General features: G+C 40.5%; 1 protein-coding gene across 1 annotated transcript; it reads right to left on the bottom strand.

Moving 5' to 3' along the window:
• LOC132998377 (chromodomain Y-like protein 2) lies at window positions 1-23435 on the bottom strand. Its single transcript, XM_061067988.1, has 7 exons — window positions 23195-23435; window positions 14903-15500; window positions 10865-11082; window positions 4811-4983; window positions 4512-4722; window positions 4236-4379; window positions 1-3858 (listed from the first exon to the last, which is right to left on the bottom strand). The coding sequence occupies exons 1-7, from the start codon at window positions 23216-23218 to the stop codon at window positions 3700-3702; spliced, it is 1527 nt and encodes a 508-aa protein (XP_060923971.1). The 5' UTR covers window positions 23219-23435; the 3' UTR covers window positions 1-3699.
• Window positions 23436-23979: the final 544 nt, after the last annotated feature.

The following is a 23979-nucleotide window of genomic DNA, read 5'->3' as shown; positions in this document are numbered from 1 at the left end:
TGAAAGTTCTGTTTCTTTATTGGAAGCAGCTCACTCTACCCATCACAAGTATGGATCAGTCTTTGACAGATATGGAAATTGCAAGGCACCCCAAAGATGTGCTATGATGAGGAAGAACGCATATATGAGTCAACTTAAAGTAATGTGCTTATTAAAGACAAAAAAGGAAACCTGACAGAAATGGTATAATTTGTCACAAATAGGGACGCAAACAGGAGTACATTTAGTGGTAGTTTTTTTTTGTTGTAGCAAATTTACGTTTAATTTCATTTTCACACAAACGTCAAACACATGCTGAGGTGGAAATTTAGATAGTATGAAATATTTTTTAACAATTGTATTTTTTATCTGTTGTCAAAATAAAAAATAATTAATTGTGTTTTACAAATTAAAATAAATAGTCTGCCCCTGTCTCGAAGGATCGGTGAGATTAACATCCTGCAGCCCTGAGTGATTTGCATTCACTGATGCTGAAAAGTGGCCACATTACACAGGTCCTTCTGTCTTCTCCTTGGGACCATGAAGCCAAGTAAGAGCAGGTCAGTTTCATCAGATCAGGGACATGGCTGAGGATGTGAATGTAGGATGAATGTAAATCCAAACTAATTTAATTGATTATTACAGAAGAATGACAAATCTGGTCAAAAACCTGCAATGTTGCTCCTGTGACAGTTTTGATTGTATGAACTGAATCAGTGAAGGTAATTATGTATCTGGCAAGTAAGTATAAAAGGATAAAGATATATTTTGGTTATTTAATAAATTAAAACTAAACTTAATTATCATCTGCAATCAATAAGCTGAAAACGATTTAACAGCATAGTGGAGCATGAAACAATCCTTTATACTTACAGAAGCTCAGTAAAGCACAATATTAAATATTACATTTCAGTAATTTACAGAAATTATTTAATGTCAAATGAAAATTTTAACATTCAAGTGACAACAGTGTTTGGCTTTGATATATATGTATAAATTATTTTCCTGACCCATTATTTCAAAGTGTTAATGCAATAGTTAAGATGAGCGTGATTCGGGGGGGTGCCTCCGGAGCAAAGGAAACCACATGGCACTGCACATCCACACTTATCTCAAATAAATACAAAAATAAACTGCAACATTTCTAACAATACTTACAATGCTGGTACAAAACATACCCTGACACACAAGGCATTCACACAGGCAACACATTCGTATATGTACAGTATATTACCTGCAATGTGTTCCACATAACAGTCAACATATTATCTCTATATTCTTCTTTACTGCATGTGTACAACTGCAAAAATTGACAAATATCTTCAGATTTTTACAAAACATTTCACAGACCAACATCTTTTTCGGGGGGTAAAACAAAATAGATCCTAACTATAGTTTACATTCGAATATAAAATTGATTGAAATCTCAACTCATCACATGCAGATACAAGGACAAAGTTGACTCCAGGTACACAACTGTTGCATTGTCACAATATTGATCACTGACGATTAGTGTAATCATGACGTGAGCACGAGACCACAGAGCGAGACGCATCAGGTGATGTCAATGTAATTTAAAATCCCATTTCACACAATCACCATCTGCATTGATAACTGGAAGCCATGTTGTGTGTATGAACCGCCGTTCCACATGTGAGGCTACTATATGGAGCTCAAACAAATGGCATAGAACTCATTGCTAATCCTTCCATATGAAACCAGCCACTAATTCATTTAATCATGAAGTGGTTTCATACTCAAACCCAAATGCCAAATAAAAGCGGACATTTTGTAAGTGCAGTTCCTCTTATTTCCCTGACTTGAACAAATAAAGAAAAAAAGAAGCATTTCCCTTGAAGGACAAATCCTGACTTCAATGAGATTTTGTTTGTATAAATAAGTTATATTAAACCCATATATATAGAATATATTTTTCTGTAGGTGAAAATAACATCAGACAGATGAACGTTGAGGATAACCTCACTAGTATAGCTGCTTTCAGACATGCACTGAACTCTGCAGAACCTCCGGAGGACAAGTGAGAGGCTCTTGACTCGCTCAGGAGTTTCTCTGTCCGGCCCCCTTGCAAAAAAGGAGCTCATGTGTGGGGGTGTAGACGGACACGTGACCCACACAAAAATGAAAAAAATGGCTATACATGTAGAAAAAACAACTAAGATGTCGAGAGTTTAAAGGCCGATGCCAGTGTTGATGTTCTGTAAACAAAAACACGTGACATGTTACATCCTGCCTCTGTCCCTGCACCACCACTCACCTGAATCCTCTAGAGATTTCTGTGTTGTTGTGAACATGTCTAAGCAGAGAAGACCATGCTGGAGGACTTTCACTCAGGAGGACTCTCACCACAGGTTTTCTGTCTGGACTCAAAAGTTGATATTGACTCATCTTCATACTTAGTTGACTTGGGCCTGTTGCACACTAGAGGATTATCCAACCGATTCATGTTTGATACTCGTGTAGTATGAAAGGAAGAACGATTGGGCGAGTGAGCAGAAACCAGCAATAGCCAATCAGAGTGAACAGGCTAGATGTTGCGTGCTTGTGTTTAGATCAGAAAAAATGGCTTCTAACACCATAAATAAGAATTTCCCGTACCAGGTGGAATATCAGAATGTTGGTTTTTATTCTGAAGTCACATTCCATCACGTAGTCTCTGTGATTTCTACACGGAGATCATTTGTTGAGGTCCTGTGTCTCGATTGGACTTGTCTAGTGTGTGTTTGCACGATTGAATTATTAAAAAAATAGGTTACATCTGTTGTTATGTCTGTTTTCTTTCACCTTTTTAAAATAAGGTCATAATTGAGGGAGCAGCAGGCATGATTATTTTCAATTATATTATAATTTTTAGGGTTAAGGCAACAAAACTAGTTGGTCAGGTTCAAGAAACTGATGGTTTGGGTTGAAATAAACCTTTTACACCAGTTAACCACATGTCAGAAAGCCTCTCTGCCAGAGACTCCTCCCCACTGCTGAAGCACTTCTTCTTGAAGTGGTCCAGTTCAGTCTAAAACTGGGTACAATAGCATTGATGGCTCTGGACAGCTTGGTGCAAGTATCATCCATCAAAAAAAATAAATGTCAACTTTCTTTAAGTGGTCTGTGAATTTGGAAATGAGTATGTATGAGTTTTCGAGTCGTTTTCTTCGTCCATGCAGAGCGGATGGAATGTGAATGTTAAGGAGCAAGAAACTGTCCTCATGCCAACTTTGGTTTTTACACTTCAAGTCAAAACAATAACAGAGTAAAAGAAAATCCTGAAACCTGTATCTTATATACAGACAGCAACTGTTCTATCTCAAATAAATATATATTAATATATATTAACATTACATTAATCATGTGCCTTCAGACGTACACTGATTTCGTACATCCTGATGATTAAGTCTCGTGTAGGTGCAGAAACACACTCTGTCCCTCCGTACACTTCAACTAAACACGTTTGGCCCTTTGCTCTTTGACTATTTAAAATAAGGGGAGAAACATCTGGACGGTTGTGGGTCCAATAAAAAGGTTGGATGAAGATTTTCTTTTTGTTGGTTGCAATGTAAGCAAACAGAATTCCAGTGTATCGCCTCTGCTTATGGATGGAAACGAAGGACCTTCACAAAACGTCTCCTTCAGTTTGAGATCTCATCCTGAATGTCCCTCTGTAGGTAGCGTCGGCCTGAGCATCTCTGGTTTCCTGGGTGGGGACGATCACTTCTCATACGCCTTGTTCTGCAGATAGCTGAAGAGGGCCTCGAGTCCTTTGGTTGAACACCACAGCTGCTTCAGCATCTGACACTCTTTCTCATTCACTTCCTCCATGAGCGACATGAGGATACTCCTCATCAGGCATTTGGACTCTTCTAAAACCTTTCAAGCACACACAGAGTGGAGAGGGTCATTAGGTTACATTCAAACGAAAGCTTTGCCATCTGGGTTGTGTATGGCCCCGTTCAGACCTGGTATTAACGCGCTTCCTGAGAGATCTGATCACAAGTGTTCAGCTCTGAGCTCGTCTGCTCACGCCTGGTATTAAAATGTGTCTAACAATACTGTGACAAATTGATCGGATCTCACTTCACTGCACTTTATGCAACTAAAAATGTACGTAATTTCAGCGTTAACCACAGATTTAAATCTGGCGATAGCTGAGGTGCATGAACACAAACACAAAGGTAACAGACTCTGAGTGACAGGTACACAGACTTAGAGCACAGTCACAAATACGCAAATGTAGCAGAACCTACCACTGCATTGCATGACGCCATTTCCTTCACACGTAGCATCACCTCTTGGTTAAACGTGGTTGGCCAAAAGACCTGTGACACGAGACCTCGATTGCACGCTTCTTGTGCTGTGAGTTTCCTTCCACAGAACAGCATCTCGTTGGCCTGCCATCGGCGACAGAAAGTATTTTAAATATGTTGTTACTGTTTTAAACACTGGGTAATCACAGGGTTGTAAGAGGAATTAAATAAGAACAAGTGAAATTTGCCAGGAGCTTCGATATTGCAGGGACCCACCAGAGCTACACCCAGGATCTGGGGGAAGGTGTAAGAGGAGCATCCAGAGGGGGTGAGATGGAGCGCTGCACATGGAGTTTGGAACCAGGCCCTCTCACTGGCCCACACCACATCACACAGTGGCAGGATGGAAGCTCCTAAGCCGAGAGCCGGCCCATTTATAGCCACCACAATAGGCTTCTTGAAATGGATGAATGCCGACACAAAGTCCCTGAAGGAGTCACAGAACAATTGTTACCAAATCTGTCGAGTCCGATGGAGAGTGATAAAAGAGTCTGTGTCTAAAGATGTCTTCTTACCGCACAGCATCTGCGATACGGCTGCTCTCTTTCCTGCGATCAGTGGACAGACGCCCTATCAGGTAGGACAGCTCCAGACCACTGCAGAAAACTGTTCCCACGGAGCTGAGCAGTAATAACTTACTGTCGTCCGCGGCTGCATTTCCCAGAGCTCGACACACTTCCTTCATGATCTGGAGAGAAAAAGCAGGAGATGTAGACTGTGTTATTAAGTCACCTGACACATGAAAAAAGACAGGGAGGAACTACAGTCATCTACTGTCAGATGCTTATTTCCATTCCTACAATACCGACTCTTAATAGAGTTTAAATAGCCTGGGTCTACAGACTGTCACTGTCTGAATCCTCTGCTCTATTATGCTCTACCTTTGGTTCTCAGTAGGTTTTCACAAAAAGGCACTTGAATAAATTGCAGCAAACGAGGAGGGCTGGGACACGGGCCAGAGAGGCCAGATTTCAGTGGTGACTGTGGTTCTGACTAGTTAACTCTACATTCTGAGTGGCGGTAGAGTGCAGGTGAGATGTTTACATGACGACTTGCTGCATGTTTCCTTGACAGTGTGCCTGCCTGCAGCAACTAACTCGACTGTGTGTAGACACAGCAGCTACTCCTTCTGACGTGGAACAAGTACAAGTTGTAAGAAAACACTTGTCAAAGAAATACAATGCCTCAAGTATGATTTTATCTTTAGTAATTCATGGGAAGTAATCTGAGGGATGGTAAAAACCCAGACAAGCAAGTGCATTCAGCTGAGTACTTGGACTATAATACCTGAACAAATGGACTGTGAAGACACGAGTTAAAGCCTGAACGGTGCATCGTTCTGCATCAGCATACATGTGTTTGGACTAACCCTGTTAAGAAGTCATCTGGAAACCCCAACCCATACCATCCTGCCTCTGTCTGCACTCAATCGGCACACTCTGCTGCTGCATTATAATCACATTATCACCTGACCCATAATAACAATTTAACCTCAGAGTGAGTTTACTTCTCTATGTCTCACCAAGCACATAAACTGTGTGTGTATATGAGAGAGAGAGAGAGAGAGAGAGAGAGAGAGAGAGAGAGAGAGAGAGAGAGAGAGAGAGAGAGAGAGAGAGCAGATGACTGTATTATTTTTGCAGCAAGGTGAATTATAATCCTGCTCAGACAGAGTACATGGAGCAGAGACAGACAGATGCTGGTCCCACTCGGAGACACAGAGAGGAAGACGAGAGCAGTCACACTGACATTCATGTGCATTGAGCAGACGCCTCAAGGATATTTATAGACAAATAAAGGTGATGGCCGCAACAGAGACACTTGCAACAGTATCCATCGGCGGGCTTTTTTGGAAAGTAGTTCAGAGTTATTTTATGGCATTTCTTCTGTCGCACGTCTGTCTAATAATTCCAAAAGTCTTTCTCTGTCTGCCAAACTATCAAAGGCATAGCTGGAGAACCTTTCATCTTATCAAATCCACACTTGGCATGTGTATTGATAAGGGTCCAAAAAAGTGCAATGTCCAATCTGGTGTGATTTGGACACAAGATATGATTGATATTAAACGTCTGCACTATTAATGCTCTTTAGCAGCAGCAGCGGGGGAATCATCCATGTGTAGCTGCATGCATCAACAAAATTACAATATTTACAACATTGATAAGAATAAAACAGTTGTAACACAATGAAAGGGTTATCAATTAAAGTATTTATTAGGGATGGGCAAGTTAACTCGTTTTAATCGAGTTAACTCAAGTGATGAGTTAACTCGATTAATTATTTTATCTCGCATTAACTCAGGTTTGATTATTTATTGTTTTATTGTGAAAGTCAGGCTTTTATTTTGTGAAAGTCTGTTGCTGACTGCTGCAGAACAGGAAAAAAGAAAATAATTGGCGGATAAACAATCGAGTTAACTCATCACTTGAGTTAACTCGATTAAAACGAGTTAACTTGCCCAGCCCTAGTATTTATACATTAGAAAATGTCTGATAGACATTAAGGGAACAATTAAAATGATGAGTTATGGAAAGTAATGGTAGAGTATGTATGTAGGTATATTGTATATGAAGCAGTCTTGTCTTAATCGTAGTCCTTGAGCCGCCAACAATATCACGATCCACCACCACGACCTCTGAATCGCCAACGGACATTCAAACTTCTTTGTCTTGCACAACTGCAGCTCTGTTGCTAGACGGTAGTGGTAAGGGCAGGACAAGTTAGTGACACAAATTCGTGTCAATTTCATTTTGGCGATTGTGGGCCACACAGACTGAAAAGGCTAATTTGTGACCTTTTCCCAGAATTTACTTCCCATAACAGACACATAACAGTTTTGCGTGTAGTGAGCAGTAAATTGAGATTTCGGGCACTTGGAAATAATCATATTTTTATTTCCACGCTGATGGATGAAAACACGCACAACTGTCATTTTCTAATGCAACACATTGCATTTTGGGATTGTTTACATTAAGTACTTTTCAGTTTTATTGTGTAAAGTTGGGAGGGTGCGTATATCATACTCAATATTCGGATCAAATCGGACCATAGTAAATTCAGGGCACTTTAGCGTAAATACAAGGCAATTTATGCTACGTTTTCCATATATATTTAGATAACTCCATATTAAATAAATAGATATGTTATTCTATGGTTTAATTTGTGATTTCAGGGCTCTTATAGTTAGTGTATCGATAGTTTCTGAATGATAAAGTGAACACATTTAGTCAAAATCTGTTCAAAAACATTTCAATAGCAGTATAACACAAGAACAGCATGTTAGGCCAGGAATGAGTGCAGTTAATCGATTTGGGAATTTCTCACTTAAAGTACATGTTTAAAATAGAGTGTTCAAATGTTTTAATTAAATGTACATGGAATATTTTTAAGCCATCGGGTAGACACATCTGCAGACTCTCTTGTTCCTGAAGCTTCAGAGACAGAGACAGAGAAGGTGCTATCAGAGCTGTTTGATAAGCCTACGGCTTACAGGCTTACTGTCACACATGAAAGTACACATACACACATGCACACTTTAGACCACTTCAGTGCCTGTGAAGTATAGATGTGCACACGATGCTTTATCAAAGACAGAAACCGCCCTCTGTGGAGGACACATCATATAATCTGGGAGGAGAAAAACCCTACTCTCAACCGGGGGTGGATGGTTGTGATACACACAATTATCTGTTTCAAGCCTTTCTGTTATATTAACATACCTCTAAGAAATCTACAAAGAAAACTATATTGCAGCAGTTTGTCTGCATACATTTTTTCAAAACTTATAAGGTCAGAGGTAGATTTGAGATATCATGTTCAAAAAGGCAAAAAGCCTGTCACAGGCTACTGTGACATTTGACCACCCAAATCTAATCAGTTAATCCGTGAACACAAGTGAACATTTCTGCCAAATTTGAAAGGATTACCTCAAGGCAAAACTAGGACCTTTGACTTTCGACCACAAACATCTAATCAGTTTATGTTTGAGTCCAACTGAAAATATTTACCAAGTCTGAAGAAATTCACTCAAGGTGTTTCTCTGATGTTACCTTCAAAATCCATAAATGTTTTTTGTAAGGTCAGAGTGACCATGACCTTTTACCTTCGACCACCAAAATCTACTTAGTTAATTGATGAGTCCAGGTGAACGTTTGAACCAAATTTGAAGAAATTCGCTCAAAGAGTTCTAGATCGTCATGATCACAAGAATAGGACAGACGGACAAAGCCGAAAATATCAAGGTTTCGCTGGTATTGAGGAATTAAAAGCATCCATTATGTTTAGAAAATATTAGTTAACATAAGTCTAAAATTAGTTTAAATGTCCAATCATAATAGATTGAAATTGAGAATCTTCCAAATAGACAACAATCTTCAGCAGGAGCTACTTCATTAGCTCATCATCAACCTCATTGTGAGGTGTAAATCATGAATATAGACTTTAATGACCTATCCAGCTTTATCTGTGCAGGGTAAATATCAGTAGTGTCAGTTGTGTTGACTGTGAAATCTTAATCAATAATCCAATGATTTTTGTGGATAATTCCAAAAACCTATTTGTCGTTTTGACAGATTAAAAATGAACTGCTTGTTCAACAACGTGACAATTCATCCACAAATTCAAACAGGAGGTTACAAAATGGCACCACAGTCAATACGGAAGGTTCAAAAGTCAACAAGTCAACAGACAAGACAAACATTGAAAAGTGCCGTTGGGGAAAGTTTAGAGAATTACTGAATAGAGCCACGGGAAACGTTAACGCAGCCGCTTGATGTTGATTAGAGAGTGGAAAACAAGCAGCCAATCAAGATGGGCACATCGCTGCAGGCGGCCAATTCAACAAGCGATTCATCGCAGTGCAATAAGCTGCAGCATCAGAGCAGAACGCCATTTAACCAAAGCCAGTGCAGATGCAAAATGTTCCATCCTTAATAAAGTCTTTCATTCATTTTTTATCTTTCCCAGTTTAGTATCATGACTAAAAATGATGGTCTGTGCACGACAGGATATTGTGACAGTGACAATAATCAGTCTACACATCGATAAATGCCAGTGTAAAACAGTACAGGTCTAATATTGTTTAACATAAATATGAGAAAACTGTGTTAAAAAGTTTAAATCCCCGTCATCGCAGTGTTGTCTCCCGATAGATTACAATGTCCCATCTGTATTCAGCACATACAGTTCGCTCTGCCATGGAGGGAGTTTGAGTGACATGAGTTAGCGGGTGATCGACAAAGTGAGACGGAGAGAACACATCATAAAGTCAGTGAACACAGCTTGGCTCAGATTATGTGCCCCAAACACCTGTAGAGAAAAGTCGGCTGGTCTGTTTATCATCAGAACTCATCAGGCTTGCTGCTAAAAATAGTTAGATCCTGTTTCATACAAGTGGAAATCCACTATTCGGTAAACTTTTTGTTGTGGTAGGAGTAAATTCATGACACACCTTTTTTTTCTCCTGTCATGAAATTGAAACAACAACATTAATGGTTTATTACCTCCACCAAAGTAGGAAAATTACGTAAAACCTACAGGATGGATTTGAATGAACCTTGACTGTGGGATTCAATTTTGGTGCAGATCCAGGATTCTTCATTCTTTCTTACTTTCTTTAACATTGTGTGATAGGAAGAAATGATACAGAGATCATGTGTAGAGCGCTAAGATCTCTGAGCAGATGAAATTTGGTGTGAATCCAGAAAATGATCCAGACTTTGTGAATCGAAATAAATAATTTTATTATCTTAATTCAGTTACTGTACTGTAACAAATATTCCTTTCAACTCAGAGAATGGGTATATTTTTGCCAGTGTATAGTCTAAGCAGTTTGCAGATCATTTCCGTGTACATGGTAGATGTATCTGATGTCAATATGCAATATGCAATTATTCTGTATTGGTGTGTTTAACCTTCTAAAAATATATATTTTTTAACAAGTAAAATGTTCAGTTTGGATAACTGAACATTATAGCATATAGGAATTTTATCACTGAGCGGACATTTCTTTACATAACTTAACGTCAGTGCTATTGCTGCCCAGCAAGCAGTGGAAATCATATGAAATCTGGCAGTCTCTGGGGCGTCCAGCACTTTTGAAGAATAATTACATAATTTCCCCACTTGTTCAACCAACATTTTGCTGTTATAACAACAGATGGCATTGTGCTGGATTGTATCTACTCATAATTACCCTACTTGGAGGAAACTTGCTTGGCAGGAGGCAGATTTTAGCAAACCGTGTCATTACTAAGGCCGAGGAGAGGAACTGTATTTTATAGTCTTTGTGAGCATTCATATTCTTTTCCAGCAATGTCTTGTGTAAGAATCACGCAGGTGAACATATTCACACCTGCCGCTGTCAAAAAAAAAAAAGTTGTTTCATGAAATACTCCCCTGGAGCAGTTTGTGCTCCAGGGCCTTCAACAGCCGTTATGGAGAAAGTGTTTCTCGTTTATAATTCCTCAACAGAGCTCAATGATGGGACATAATCAGGAATAACACAATTAAGTGTAGGTCTTAATAAAATAACTCGTATGCAGAATCAGGGTCTACATTCTCGTTCTCACCTCTGGCGTCAGGGCGTTGTTGTCCGTCGTCTGGCTGGAGAGCAGGACATGCGTGAACCCCTCCTCCTTCCTGACCACGATGTCTCGGAAGCGACAGTTGCTCTCGTTCTGTCGCACGTTGTACCTGAGCCGCTTGTCGAACACGTAGCCTTTCTCGTCAGCCAGCTTCCGCTTTACTGAGCTGTGCAGATGCATCTTTCCGTTGGCAAGAGGGCAGCCTGGCACAGAGGAGGGATAACACACAGCAGGTCAAACTGTCTTCTGTCAATATTACACACCTACTCACAAACCAGATAACCAAAAGCACCTCAGTGACAAAAACTGTGAGTGGAAATGTTTTACTGTCAAAACCTGTGAGTAAACATGTTGCTGTTTTTACAACATGGGTTTTGGTTGATGTTTACTGTGACAAAAACCTTTCAACAGTCCATCAGACAGAAAAAATAATTATATTATGTAAACCATATTATCTAACTCACTGGTTAAGATAATATGGTTAAACAGAGGACTTTTTAAACAGCTCTTTCTACAGCTTGATTTAACTTGTAAAAATTATATATTTGCAGATCTGATGAAGAAAAGTGGGCGATCTGTGTTAAGTGTAAAGACTCAATGACTGTCAGCTGAGGAAAATTGTTGCTCCTCCTCAGAGACAATTGCTTTATTCCCACAGTGTGGCAAGCCTAAGTCTATTTTACTGTCAAAATCAACCTTTTACTTTCTTTTTATATTTTGTTTTACCAATATAACTATGTAGTGTAGTTATAGCAGTTTTGAAGATAAAACTACATTTCTTCATTTGTGATGTTAAAGGAGCACTTTGGGTGATTAAATAATGACACATATAAAACTGTGACTTCTGAGCTCATTCGAAGAGTTTGTATTCTTATAATCTTCTATAACTGAAAGAAAACAATTTCAAAAATGAAATTCAGACTAGGTTCGATCACGGGCACATTGGCTGGATAATTTTAATATTATCAGCATAGCATTTGAAAGCCTCACCAATTCTACCCAAGCTGTGATTTAAATTAATATGAATTGGTTAACAAATCGACCATGTTTGATTTGGCACTTGCCCTCCGGTATTTCCTTTGCATGCAACCAAACCAGTCACAGCATGATACAATTAATCTCAACTTTACTTGATTGTATTGATATTTAAAGATCCCCGGCTCCTTCAGTCTCATGCCAAAGTGTCTGAATTGCCCCCCCCCCTTCTCTGACTGACCCCAGATAGAAAAGTGCTGCATGAATTTGTGTGTAAATGGTTAAATGGAGTAACCTGGAGTGTGAAGAAATTTCAGTGGTCGTTGACACTATGTAAAAATGGAGTCCATGAAAAAGCAGTACATTTGCAACAATGTGAATGATGACTCTAAAGCTGGACCAAAACTTTGTGATTTCTTGGTGATAAAAGTTGGAACTAAAAATCTGTTAAACGTGACCTTTGAGTCACCAGTGCAAGGAGAAATAGAGACTGGAATGAGAAAAGGTCAGTTAAAAACAAACAATAATCAAAACAAATGATGGGAATTCTTGGCTGAACATTTGATTATCCACCCCAGCGCTCTCTAACCTGCTGGATCTGGTAGGTGAGGTAGTCTTTCAAGGATTAGGAGATTAGGATCCATTATAGCTGCCAAACCAATAGTCACCAGGGTAGCCTGCTAGCCTTTAGGCTCTCACATGCTCTCTGCTCACAATCACCCATTTGCCTTTTTTCAAGATCCTGTTCTTGTGCTGCATCAGATTGCCCACATGTACAGCTCACACGTCCACCATCAATTAGTCTACCAATGCAATGAATAACAATGAATGTTGTTTGGAATGATAAACAGCAAAAACTAATAATCACTCAGTCCACAACAAGCATATAATGCATACAATGCATAAATACCCACAAGAATACATTATGTATATTGTATGGTATTTGTGCCTTGCAGCAAAAATTGCTGACACCCACAAAAGAGGACAAAATATCCCCTTAAGAGGTTCTATAGACAGCATGATTGGTCACTCGATTTTCATTCTACTGTTGATACAGTTTACATGGGTGGTTATTCAAATATGGTAATAATCCTAACCATTCTAATGTTGGTTTTCAGTTAAATAAACTGAGATAGCTTAAAAAAAACTACATATGTAATGATTAACTACAGTGGTGGAGGCCCTGGACTGTGACCCAAGAGAAAGATTCAAATGTGTTATCAGCTGCTCCAGTAGTGAAGAACCATAGAAGAAGCTTTAAGAGCTGTGTGTCAGCAGAAGTTTCAACAGTATAAAAGCTTACCTGCTCTTTACAAGCAATGCAGTCTATCATCTAACAGGAAATACTCCTTGTATTATAAAAATACTACGAAATGGTATTCAATCTAAACTGAATCGGTTATGAATCTATATGTATCTGGCTGCCTGGTATGTTGTATCACTATGTAGGCATGTAGAATGGTTATTTTCCACTAGAACCAAACCGATGCAGCTGTATGGCTGATTATAGCCATTAGCCATTTTAAGTTCATCATAGATTTATGACCACTATTAAGTAACAAGAAACTATAGAAGACAATTTATAGAGAGCAAAAGTCCTAGTCACATCCGGACTCAAATTCTAACGCTATATAATTTCTCAATAAACATATCTGAAAATGTTTTGCAGTCACTGTCTGAAGTTTGAAACCAAAACACACCAACCAAACAATTTCCTCCCCAGAGATTCGTGGCCAGGCCTTTTGCTACAGCCACATCAGGTTGCTTCACTTTTTCTTTGGTTCATTTGTGTCTTCATTTGAGTTTTAAGGAAAGAAAAGCATACTCAATTAGGTTTAGGTGAGGCGACTGACTGAACATTCTATTTCTTCCCCTTATGAAGCTCTTGGGTTTCTAGCACACTATGTTTTGGGTCATTATCTATCTGTACTTTGAAAAACCATCCTATCAGTTTTGCAACATCTGCCTGAATCTGAGCAAATAGTGTAGCCCCATACACTTAAGAATTCATCCAGCTACCTCTATCAGCAGACATAACAGCACTCAACCCCAGTGACCTGGTTCCATTGGCAGCCATACATGCCCATTCCATAACACTGATCCACTATGTCTGAAATACCCGTACATAGATCTCTATACTCTACTCATCGTTCTAGTAAAGTATAATCCTTGTTTAACCTGTACAAAGACTCTGTTACAGAACTGGGCAGCCTTCTTTTATGTGATAATAAATGTTCTGTATTTTCTCATTGAGGCATCTCGGTTGTGGACATGACGACATGGTGGGGTACAGAGATGGAAATTATGAAAACTGTGTCACTCGCAAAATACTTATAGACCAACTGCCGGCAGTAAACACCTGGAACGTGCTTTGTCATTTTAGCAAACCAAGGAAAGACATGCTTAGTCAGAGAGTGTATTGAGTTACGGAAACATGTGCAACAGAAGCAAGCCTGGATGTGACGTCAGGACTGATACTATTTTTAACTTAAATAAGTAACATTAACAAACTTTTTAAAAGGGATGCTTTAAATGTAGGAATCAAATAAACCTGGATTATGGTCCAATCCAGTGTGGTGGTGCACAAAGACAAAACTAGGAAAAGGGATCTGACTGAAAAACTACAACATCTGCTACTAGAAATTTAAACCTTAGGGATATTTACAAAGTTAAACTATCACTTTGTGGTTGAAGAAATGAAAACAGCTCCCATGAAACCTTGCCAGCAAGGATGTTTATATAATAGAAACATGGTTTTAAGAAAACCCAGCAACACATTAGCTGCTGCTGCTGTCTAAACACCAAATGTGTCTGAACCAAACAATACAAGAGTAACCACATAAACTGTGGAGCAAGGTTTCTTTCGAAGGGTGAATTAGTAATTATTTGGGTTAATGAATGAGTTTTCCCTACTTCTGGAACAGAACACATGAGTTTACCTTTGGCTTTCTGTATCATAATCAGATTTAATTCAATCTCATTTCAATATTAATATTTAAAAAAATTAAGTATCAGCTTTTCCTTCCATTCGGTATTTTACCAGCTTACCTAGTTCAGTGGTGTACTGCTGTCCAGTGGTATCCGTGTCTTGTTCTCCATCCACTTTGTCTGTGGGTCTATGTGACCTTGCTGCTGTCCTGTACACAGGAGGCTCCAAGTCTCCATTCTGGAGTCCATTATGAGGAACCCTCACTGGGGGAACAAAGTGAGCCCCCCTTGGCAGAGGAGCCTTGTAGGTCATGGCTTTGCTCATTCTGTCACCTAAAGTATGTTTCCCAGGTCCTACACTTATCTTCCTTTGCTTCAGAGAAGGCCCTGACCCTCCACTTCCAATCCCTAAAACAGGTCCTACTCCGACCCCCACAGCTGGGCCACCAGTCCTTTTCTTTTTCCGAGCGTCTGACCGAGCTCTGTTTTCTGTAGCAGATGGGTGGCTGGTGATGAGGGGCTCTCCACGACTTTTTGGAGCTTTGGGCCGTCTGTGTGAGTGCAGTCTCAAGCTGTTGAACTGGTCAATGAATTCCTCGCAGTGCAGTAAGTGGTGCTCAGGCTCCCATGTGTCCTCCTTACTTCCATAACCTTTCCACCTGATCAGGTACTCCCACTTACCCTTCTTGTTCCGCCTTTTGTCCACGATCCGCTCCACCTGAGGGCAGCACACACAAGGGCAAGCAATTAGACAGTAATTTAAATTTAAAGCTTTTGCTATTTAGATACAACATTGTATTATTGTGTTAAGCACTATATTGTCTACTTATGATAGATTTAACCATAAATCTCTAATGGAACTACAAAGACCCCACTGCGGTTGCATGCCTCTTCCAACCAAAGCAGTTTCAGTCTACATAAAAAAAATTTCCAGACTCACAAGTTCGCCTTTTATCACCTAAATCTGATCAGTTCATCTTTGAGTCCAAGTGACAACTGGTCAAACTAGTATTTCGATAGGCAGAAATCCTGTTTTGTCAGGCCACTGTCACATTAACCTTTGACCACCAAAATCAAATCAATCTGTGAATCTAAATAAGCATCTGTGCCAAATTAGAAAGGATTCTCTCGTGGCATTTACGAGGCAAAAAGGTTTTTTGCAGGTTCACAATGAAGTTCACCTTTGAAGGCATTTCTATAGGCCAGTCTCTCCAGCATGTCCTGGATCAATCCTGGGGCCTCATACAAGTTGAATGTGCCCAGAAGACCTCCAATGAGAGGCCCCCAGGAAGCATTCTGATCAGATGCCTGAACCACCTCACCTGACTGCTTTTGAAGAGGAAGATAAGGGCTAAACTAGTCACTATCTAATTTTTTTAGTTAATAATGAAAGTTCATTATCACAAGTGACAATTTGAACTCAGATTTACCTGTAAATCAAAAGTTTTTCCTCACAGGTTACCTGTTGAGACAGCACCAATCCCTCTTTGAAATTCCTCCATTTTACTAACTCCAAGATACGCAAACTTCTCCACTTGAGGCAGAAACTCAATCCCAACTCAAAGGGAGCATTCCAATCTTTTCTAGCTAAAAACATGGCCTCAAACTTTGTAGTGCTGACTCCCACTCCAGCAACCTCACACTTAACTGCAAACCATCTCAGGGGGGAAGGATTTCTCTCCTCGCTCCCAATGGCCAATCCCAGTATTAGAGACAGGTCCATCATGTTTGTTTGTGAGAGACAGGTAGAGGTGGAGAGAGCGAGAAGGGCTAAGAAGGGCTGAGCAAATAAATGTGCTCAATGACGTAACGGCCCTGTCACTTGTAGGTAATTACAGGTAAACATTTCTTGAGGTCTGATGAAGCCAACAGAACCACGATGTCTGCAAACAGAAGCAACACAACTTTGAACACACACCTCCCCCTGGCTTGAAATCCTGTCCGTGAAAATCAGCAACAGGGTGAGTGACAAGGGACGACACTGACAGAGACCAACAACACCCACCGGAGAGGTGTTTAAGACTTTCTGTCAAGAAAACAAACACAACTCTCACTTTGGTAATACGGCTGGATGGCTTGTTGTAATGGCTAGACCTCTTCACTAGCCTTGCGAGGGGAAAGATTTGGTCCATAATTCATTACCCAAGTTTGATGCTTCAGGACACCCAATGACCAACCAAGCCCAAAAGGTCTCTCTTCTTAATCTCAAAGGCCTTGATTGTTGTGTTGTCTGTTACACCTGTACTCTGCCCCGAAAGGCAGGGCTCAGACCCAATATCATCAACTGATGTAACTGCATCAACAGCTGTCTCCCCTGTCCCTGGTAAGATGCCGTATCCTGACCCAACAATTCTGGCGTAGATTGACCTAATCTGACTCATGGCCAGGGGCTAGAAAATACAAAATCTTTGTAAACCACATTATATCAGATTTACTCAGTGCTAGATCTGTTCAATATGAAAATGTCTGTGAGATAAGATAAATAAATGTACAACAAAGGGGAAACTATTTCACAAACCTTTCTAATGCGATGGCTGGACCTTTTAGAAACTTGGACTGACATTGGTGTACAAAATGTATATATATAGCACTTTTCTTTACTATGTTATAAACCTCTTTACAAAGAAATAACACTGCCCAAAAATGTAAATAAAGGCATGATTTAGTATAGTATATGCTACTATTAGATAAAGGAAATGGTGTTTAATTGTGGTGTTTTGAGTTTGTTGTGAGGACCAGTCCTCAGTGTTATTTGCAAAGTCTAGTTTTCTGTACCGTAAGTTTTCAACCACGTCCATGTGAAGAAACTAGCCCTTCTTTTAGGCACAAGCTCCTATTGCTGGTCTGAGTCCTTATCCTGTTCAGAGCTACGATGCTTGTTTGTGTTGCCTTCATGCTAATTTCCTAGATGAATTTATGCGATATGGAAGATATCGTCCAAATGCCAAAATAATTACATTCATGATGTGACACGATGAACTCAACAATTGAGCGTTATATGAAAGAGACATTTTCCCACTGTCATACAACATCTATCACATCACATCGCACAGCCACAACAAACGACGTGGGGGCTACGTTGTAGCACTGACAGGCCCGAGCACACTCATTTTGAAGCCTGTTGCGGTTAGTGGAGAGAGAGATCAATGACCTAGCGCACGTCTCCGCATTGCATGCGTTTTGCGCACTGCGGCAAGGATAAACGCTTCACTTCCTGCGTCTGTCATGCACCGCTGGACCACGCTCACTAATCACACATTACGGTTCACCCCATCAAGTTAGACTCCATACTGAAAATTTTATCTAAATTGAATTTAGTTTTAAAACGAGGCTCACCTCCTTTTGGCAGTAGGTGGTGCTATTGCTATCACTGTACTAGACTAATAGATCTGTTCAGGTCAAAAACACTCTTTCCTCTCTTCGTATAAATCTTTCATCTTTGCATCAAAGACATCAAAGGATTCAAACATTACTGAGCTCATTTGATCTGTATATTGTAAAGCAGCCAAGAACCGTTCATCAAAGTTTAAAACATGTCACTTCCTGTAGCCAGCAGGTAGCGCTGATATGATGAGTCAATATTGATATGGATCTGTATCATGACTTTTTGTCTAGTCATGATACAACTGGGCTACGATTTGGGTGAAGATCTGTGAAAGCTAACTGAGGGGCTTTTCCTTAGATGGCGCTGTTGAGCCATTTTGCCACGCCCATTTCAAATTACTCCACAATACAATTACTTTTTGGGGTTTTGAATTTCCTGCTAACTTTGGTAAGAATTGAAGCATGTCTAGGCCCTGAAAAAGCCCAAAAGGGAAATACAAATCCTTGGAAATACAATAGGGCCTCCCACCGTAGGTGCTCGGGCCCTAACTAAGGCTTCTATATTGTTTACACAAACAAGACTGATCAGAGTGAGTTTCATACTGTTCAGTGCTATGACAGTGACAGAAACAAGCATGACATGGCCTAAACATGTATGACGCATGCATCTAGTGTTGCCATCTATGGATAAATCCAAGCCTACTTCGTAGGTATCTACTGCCTGTGGCGCATAACCCCCATGTATCCCTTGTGTCTACCATAAATACGGTTTTAGGTAAGACAAACCAAGATATTCAACATTTTCTTGTGATAGATTCCAGAAGGAGCATGCTTGTTCATATGAATGTACACAAGCATGACAATTCTCAACATAGAGCACATTGAGTCACTTTTTAAAAGAGTGAATTTGTGAATATTCACTTCAGTGGAAATTAGAGGTCACCTGACATGGCCTTCTGTTTGTCGAACCAGAAATTGAGTTTCAACGGCTTCAAATAACAGCTCATCATGCTCTCAGATGTTCTAAGCACATTAACTAAGAGTAAACAACATTTGATGGGTAAGCTCTAATGGTATCACTGAAATGAGCAGGAGATTTAAATGCTAACTATCCCCAACAATGTCACAGTTAGCCACAGAACAGACACATGCACAAAAAAAGTAGAATGGAGGCGGTAGATAGAGTTGTATTCAAAGACCTGAGCCATGAGCTGAAAGAGTGGAGGTGGTTATATCCCCCCTCATTTACCAAATTCCTTTTCAGCATCCTCCGAGAAGAGCGTACAATGTTTTTTAAACGGTAAAGACAGGTGTCATCACTGTTGGGTGTGGTCACTGTTGCAACAGAGCACGTCATAATGGGTCTGAGATTATCATTTATATTTTTAGCTTAGTGACCTCACCTCTAAACTGTGCCTATGGGCTGTCATTGTCTGTATCATGATACAGACAATGACGAAATGTCATGCAGGTGGTCAGAACCAGGATTGTGGCTGCATCCACACTAATACCTTTTGGTTCCAAAACAGCATTTTAAAACAGTGGCGCGAACCATCCCTGAGGAGTGTGCTCTTCTGTTCTCAGCCAGGTCGTTTTTCAATGATTGTTTAGTTTCATCATTGAAATCCTTCATTGGGGCTTTTAAATAAACTCTTCTTGATAAGCCTTTTAAATCTTTTGCAACCAGCTAAATTCACTGAACCACAGCTATTTTTTCTTTTTGATTAAACAATTTTGGCAGCTTCAATAACGGCCCATGGGAATGTTTGATGGTCAAAGAAAGCAGATTTCCCATGAACATTCTATTATATGTCAAATGTTGCTAAAAACAAATAAGAGAAGTAACAAATGATCACAAGTTGTTGTTTTTTCCATTACACTCTACATCTTACATCGTTAGTTTATTTCCTGGTGCTTATGATTCTTTATTACATTTAAAAAGGTTAGCTGACAGCCTGACCTCTATACATAACTTTGTAAAAAAGATTTCCCATCTTACCTTTTAGATGGTTTGATGTTAGGATATCTCACCATCTTGTATAAATATTTAATTCGAACAAGTAACTGCAGGTCAAATGTTGAATTCCTTCCCACTTTCGAGATCAATGACAGAAAAGCACTGAATTTCAATTCCAAACCACAGTCTCATCCTGTCTCATTTTATCTTTGAGGTCACTGTTTTTCATTTTAAAAGTCTCAAAGTCAAGATTCCACATAATTCCCAACAACATATTTGCAAAATATAAAATCTTTGACTCGAGAGGTTTAAAGATGGCAAATGAACAAAACTTTAGAAACCTCTGTATGACGTCAAGATGTTCTAGTTAAAACCTGTGAGATTGGCCCAGTCTGTGTATAATGAGCGGTTCTGCTGTTTGGAGTCACTTTGCTTGTGAAAAGAGAACATTCTACAGTTTATGGATACACACAGGCTGACTCTTACACACTTAAATACTAAACTCAGCCTTTACAGTCCAAAGCATCAAATCTCAAGAGACAACCTGACCAATAGACATGAACTAAGAAGACTTTTAAAACACTCTGTAAAAGCACCAATAGACAAACCACTTCTAAATTATATAATAAGCTAATTTATTGACACTGGCACTCCAAACATGTCCTTAAAATTATTACCCCCCAAGGATAATAGATTAAGGTCTCCATATTTAAAATGTTTATTTTTGGTAATTTATAAATAAAAGCTGTACAGCACCAGAGAAATACGGTCATCTTCTCAACTGTGGTCACTCAGAACAGAACTGTCAACCACAGGGCTGTTATCACATTAGTGTCCATCCCACAGACATAAGGATGGATGACATGACACCACCACTAAAGTGAAGCCAAAGCATCTTGATTTCCCCCTGGTGGTTGGTTGCCGTATAGCTCATAAATCCCTCCTACTACATGTCAGTGGATAAGACATGGCTCAAATTAAAAAGATTAACTACAACGAAAACACGTTTTTCTCAAAGAGGGTTTCTGTCATTCTAATAAGGTTTTATTAAGGTTTCATTTATCCATACATTTTTGTTCGAAGTTATTTGTAGCTATAAAAAGGGGTTGAATGTTATGTCATGATTGACATCTGGACTGACTCACAATTGGTCGAGCATGTGTAATCGGCTTGATCATACTGTGTCATCTATAGTCAATCCTAAGACTGGTTGTTGATTGGTCATGCCTGCCAACATGTTGCTACTAGCAAACAAATCATATTGAGTGAGTGATAATCAAGTGAACCAATAACCTTTTCGACAAAGATCATTCAACAGGCAGGAAGGCTGGGGTGTATGCCATCAGTGTATGTGAATGAGAAGAGCTGTCTATATAGTTGAGAGTTACTGGTAGTGTAAAGCACTTTGAGTGCAAGTTAAGTAAAGAGTTAAGTAAAATGTTAAATATAAATCATCCATCCATTATCTATACTGCTAATCTTTTGAGGGTCGTTGGGGGATAGAGCCAATCCCAGCTGACACATGGCGAGAGGCGGGGTGCACTCTGGACAGGTCTCCAGTTTATCTCAGGGCCGACATACAGAGACAAACAACCGTTCACTCTCACAGTCAAAAAGTTAATGTACAGTCTCCAATGAACTTCACCTCAATCTGCGTGTCTATGGACTGTCCGTTTAACATAAAGATGCATCAACTTCCAGGCTGCCACACGAGACACCTTTCACCAAGAACAAACAAAGTTACGAATCTTGTAGTTAAACTATTATTACGAAATTACTCACTTGTACTTCACTGATTTAATACTACATTCACACAACTTGGAATCACAAGTTGGAGGCTGACATGAGCTGTGTTCCCCAGGCACTAATGAACCATTGGAGCGCAACACAAAACTACCAGGTTTTAGCTGGAGAATGCTGGCAATTTAATTACTTAAGTTGAAATATGCTGTAAAAATCATCCTTGCGATATGTTTAAAAAGAAAGAACGAAAGAAACCATAGCCAAAACATGTGAACATATACAGTCGTTAAACGGGGATTTGTGTCACTGAGTTTCATCGTTGAAAGGAGTAATAATTGTAGTAAAAACATAATTAATATTAATTACCACTCTAGTGGTCGTTCTCCAACAAGAAGGTTGCCGGTTCAATCCCCACTCTTCCCCATCTGCATGACGAAGTGTCCTTGGCAAGACACTGAACCCCTAAATGGCTCCTCATAAATGTTGAGTGTACTAATTGTAAGTCGCTTTGGACAAAAGCGTCAGCCAAATGACATGTAATGTAAAAGATATTATTACCGACATCTTCTTAGATATTAAAATTGGATATGGAGCCCAAAAATGAGAACTTATTTGCGAAAAGCCAATGACTTCCTGCTTAACATATTGAACACACAACTGATGTGCTGTTTGACAGTGCTGTGGGCTGATAGTGTTATCTCCTGAAAACACTCGTGGGACGTTCACTCAGCTTCAGATGCCCACGACAGTCTATAAGTTTAAAAAGAGAAAAAGGAGGAAAACTTGTTCTGTCAGAGTGGAAGTCAGCAGACCCTCATGTCAGTCACCACCATGAGGGGGGGGACATATGACACCATGTCAGCAGTAGCGCAGCCTGGTGACGGTGGTGGTGGTGGTGGGGGGGGGCTGATGGAGGAACCTGGTGGGTTCTGGCAGCGGGTCCGGAGTGATGTTGACCTTCCTGTCACCCGCTCGGGCAACTTTTTAATTCACAGTCATGGTGGCTGCTCTTCTCCCTCCGAGCTGTCGCAGATAGAAGACACCTCCTGCGACCATCACTCCTTCTCCGTGCACCATGTCCGCCCCCCCCGCTGTCACTTCACCACTTCACTTCCAACTCGGCGCCCCACCGAGAGGAGTTGAGCCCCGCCAGGCTCTTCCATCGCCCCGCCACAGCCCCGCCGAGCAGCCGCCTCAAAGTGAGCCAGGAGCGACGGAAAGTGCGAGAGCCCGGACCCGAGCCGCCTCGTCTCCTACCCGGGTTAGTTTCTCGTGTTAAAGGGCTCAGGACGCTTCACACACGCGACGCCCTCCTCCGCCGCACTTCCTAATTCCAGTGCTCGTCAATATCACGGCCGCGTTTTCTCTCGCGTTTTATTTTATCCTACCTCGTAAAGGTCTCCCGAAGCCATTGTGGGGTGCGGACTCCGGCGGCGCGGCGGTGTCTCTCGCCTCTGCCTTGTTGGCTCTTCTTTTTCTTTTTCTTTTTTTTCTTGTGGAGGACCCGACTCTCTCGGTGTTTCGCCGAAGCCCCGGTGGACGGGAATTAGCGAGCAGCCCTTGTTATTCTGAGCGATCAGCAGCAGCAGATCAGCAGACAGTGTCAATCGAGCCCGGCGCGCTGCGATGGATCGCTCCACACTTAAAACAAACAAGCATCGGGGCGGTGCTGTTTACTCAGACCCAAGTGCAGGACTGGAAACTAGTCCCCGGCTGAGAATGCACCGCCTGATGGTGTGTCTGCATGCGCCCTGCTCCTCTGTTGCAATCCAACTACTCAACGGGAGACGATATGCTGGTGTCACACACACTACACGCACGCACACACACACACACACACACACACACACACACACACACACACACACACACACACATACACACACACACACACACACACACACACACACACATGCAAGATGGCATAGATCCTCTCCATGACCTCCTCTACCTGTCCACTACACTGTCAAGGCAACAGCTGAGCTAACCTTCAGCTAGATTCACATGAACAGGAACTATTTATGATCGATCAATGGAAGCTGTGAAAACTATTGATGTGGCCTATACCTGAGTCCAAAAATTCCCATAACTTTCAGAACAGACTAGTTTAATAATTATGGTCAATATTTGTGAATTATTAATAACTGTGTTGTACAGTATATGATGAGGATTT

The sequence above is a fragment of the Limanda limanda genome, chromosome 3, assembly GCF_963576545.1.
Source record: "Limanda limanda chromosome 3, fLimLim1.1, whole genome shotgun sequence".
NCBI classification, from domain to species: domain Eukaryota; kingdom Metazoa; phylum Chordata; class Actinopteri; order Pleuronectiformes; family Pleuronectidae; genus Limanda; species Limanda limanda.
This window is presented reverse-complemented; position numbering and strand designations above follow the sequence as displayed.